The 3,234-nt window shown below is 49.1% G+C and overlaps 1 protein-coding gene across 1 annotated transcript in view; it reads left to right on the top strand.

The window, feature by feature from the left end:
- Positions 1-1,822: 1,822 nt before the first annotated feature.
- Positions 1,823-3,234, top strand: part of LOC311247460 (inactive rhomboid protein 1-like) — a gene marked incomplete at both ends in the record, with an annotated part of 11,286 nt that continues 9,874 nt past the window's right edge. Inside the window, 2 exons of the mRNA XM_084338502.1 lie at positions 1,823-1,964; positions 2,593-2,735. Of these exons, the coding sequence (XP_084194628.1) occupies positions 1,823-1,964; positions 2,593-2,735 (285 nt within the window). The remainder of the gene's footprint in view (positions 1,965-2,592; positions 2,736-3,234) is intronic.

The following is a 3,234-nucleotide window of genomic DNA, read 5'->3' as shown; positions in this document are numbered from 1 at the left end:
CTTGGTATAGTGGGGCAGGTTGAAGTAATATGTCCTCTGATGTCTTGGTATAGTGGGCAGGTTGAAGTATATGTCTCTGATGTCTTGGTATAGTGGGCAGGTTGAAGTATATGTCTCTGATGTCTTGGTATAGTGGGCAGGTTGAAGTATATGTCTCTGATGTCTTGGTATAGTGGGCAGGTTGAAGTATATGTCTCTGATGTCTTGGTATAGTGGGCAGGTTGAAGTATATGTCTCTGATGTCTTGGTATAGTGGGCAGGTTGAAGTATATGTCTCTGATGTCTTGGTATAGTGGGCAGGTTGAAGTATATGTCTCTGATGTCTTGGTATAGTGGGCAGGTTGAAGTATATGTCTCTGATGTCTTGGTATAGTGGGCAGGTTGAAGTATATGTCTGATGTCTTGGTATAGTGGGCAGGTTGAAGTATATGTCTCTGATGTCTTGGTATAGTGGGCAGGTTGAAGTATATGTCTCTGATGTCTTGGTATAGTGGGCAGGTTGAAGTATATGTCTCTGATGTCTTGGTATAGTGGGCAGGTTGAAGTATATGTCTCTGATGTCTTGGTATAGTGGGCAGGTTGAAGTATATGTCTCTGATGTCTTGGTATAGTGGGCAGGTTGAAGTATATGTCTCTGATGTCTTGGTATAGTGGGCAGGTTGTTAAGAAGTGGAGCTCGGTTTCCACCTCTTCTTGTGTGCAGTGGGTGCACAGTCCATCTTCTCTTGGGAGCCAGGTCGGCCTTTCTCGATGGCTAGGCTGTGCTCGCTGAGTCTGTACCTAGTCAAGGATCTCCATAGTTTTGGATCAGTCACAGTGCTCAGGTATTCTGCCACTGTGTACTCTCTGTTTAGGGCCAAATAGTCCCAGAACCATCTGGCTGAGTGGCATCTCTCAAGGGTCTCTCTGTAGGTGAGCGCTTTGTTGTGGAGTGTGTCTGGGTCGCTTTCTTTTATGTGATTATAGAATTGAAATGCTCTTTTTTGGATTTTGATGATTAGTGGGTATCTTCCTAGTTCTGCTCTGCATGCATTATTTGGTGTTTTCCGTTGGGTGCGGAGAATGGATTTGCAAAATTCTGCATGCAGAGTCTCAATTGGGTGTTTGTCCCATTTAGTGAAGTCTTGGTTTGCAAATGGGCCCCAGACTTCGCAACCATACAGGGAAATGGGTTCTATGACGGAGTCTATTATTCTTAGCCAGATTTTGATTGGAATGTCTAGCTTGATGTTCCTTTTGATGGCATAAAAGGCCCTTCTTGCTTTGTCTCTCAGGTCGTTCACAGCTTGGTTGAAGTTCCCTGTAGCACTGATGTTTAGGCCGAGATAGGTGTAGTTTTTTGTGTGTTCTAGGGAAATTGTGTCTAGGAGGAATTTGTGTTTGTGTTGTTGTAGGCTGGGCCTTTTTTGGAATATCATAACTTTAGTTTTGTTTAGGTTGACTGTCAGTGCCCATGTCTGGGAGAATTTGTGCAGAAGATCAAGGTGCTGCTGTAGCCCTTCTTTTGTTGGAGACAGCAGCACCAGGTCATCTGCAACAGTAGGCATTTGACTTCTGTGTTTGCTAGGGGGATGCCAGGTGCTGCAGCGTGTTCCAATGTTTTTGCCAGTTCATTTATGTATTGGACTCAAACTGCACCCCTGTCTAACCCCCACGGCGTTGAGGAAGAAGTCTGTGTGTTTTCCCTCAATCCTCACGGCACATGTGTCGTTGGTGTACATTGACTTTATGAGGTCGTAGGTTTTCCTCCAATGCCACTTTCTAACACTCTCTCTGTCTCTCTCTCCCCCCTCCCTCCCCCTCCCCCCCCTCCCCCTCTCAGCTGGCAGGTGCGGGGCGTGGCAGCAGGGCTCATGGCTGACCCCCAGAGGTCCAGCAGCAGCCTGCAGAGGAAGAAGCCTCCGTGGCTCAAACTGGACATTCCTGCCCACCTGTCACTGGACGAGCCGCCCACCTTCGTTCAGGTACCCTATCGTGTGTTCAGGTACCCTATCATGTGTTCAGGTACCCTATCGTGTGTTCAGGTACCCTATCGTGTGTTCAGGTACCCTATCTCACGGGTTAGGTACCCTATCATGTGTTCAGGTACCCTATCATGTGTGTAGTGTCCGCTTGTCGCTCCCCAATGAATCGACAAGCGTCCACGAAGGAAAAATGTATCCTCATCACAGGTGCATGAGATTACAGTAATTAGCTAGGCTATTTATAGAAGAGGGGCTATAATGGAGGCGGTGAGCCCTCTAGTGTTCAAACATAAATAAGACACTATTCTAACCAAAATAATAATAATATTAATAACCAAAACACTCATATGGCCTTTACAGTGTGTTCAGGTACCATGTGTTCAGGTACCCTAATCGTGTGTTCAGGTACCTATCGTGTGTTCAGGTACCATGTGTTCAGGTACCCTATCATGTGTTCAGGTACCCTATCTCATCCTGAAACCACAGCCTTCTCGGAGCTCTTGACTGACTGTATTTCACGCTGTCCTTCCTCTGGTTATGTCTCCCTCCTCTGGTTGTGCCTCCCTCCTCTGGTTGTGCCTCCTCCTCTGGTTGTGCCTCCCTCCTCTGGTTGTGCCTCCCTCCCCAGCCGGTGAAGAGACAGGGCTTCCTGCGCAGCGTCAGCATGCCGGTGGAGACGTGTCACTTCCAGGCTCCGCCCCGCGAGCTCCTGGACCTGCGCCGGCCCCCCGCGCTGCAGCGCCAGTCGTCCATCACGCAGACCATCAAGAGGTGAGCGGGGGGGGGGGGGGGGGGGGGGGGGCGCAGCACGGCTGGGCTCCAGGTCGTCCTGTTATTTTTCTACAAAGGAGTTCGGCGATTTGTGAATCTGATTGGCCCAGTGTCATTTCTGGTCATGTGACATGTACGCCCAATCGTGGGACCGCAAGTTTCTACACTGGTTAAGCTTAGGCGCTCGTTCGAAGTTGGTTAAGGTTAGAGTTTGTCTTAGAGCAAGGCGATAGAACGCCAGGTGCTTTGCAGGCTGTTCGACGCGGAAATGGACAAAGACACAGCTCGTCACGCTATTGGGCGCACATGTCACATGACCAGAAACGTCAGTGGCCAATCAGATTCGCAAATCGCCAAACTCCGTTGTAGAAAAATAGGACGCCTCCAGGTCCACTTTCTCCGTTAGCCTCATGTGACTGTGATGACGTCACACCACGTAACTGGGACACTGGTCCGTCGCAGAGCTGCACCTGATAATCTCCCGACGCGACAACTCTTT

Source organism: Notolepis coatsorum (genome assembly GCF_963971535.1).
Source record: "Notolepis coatsorum genome assembly, contig: SCAFFOLD_2759, whole genome shotgun sequence".
Taxonomy (NCBI): Eukaryota; Metazoa; Chordata; class Actinopteri; order Aulopiformes; family Paralepididae; genus Notolepis; species Notolepis coatsorum.
The sequence above is the reverse complement of the archived record's forward strand: the minus strand, read 5'-3'. Positions and strand labels throughout refer to the sequence as shown.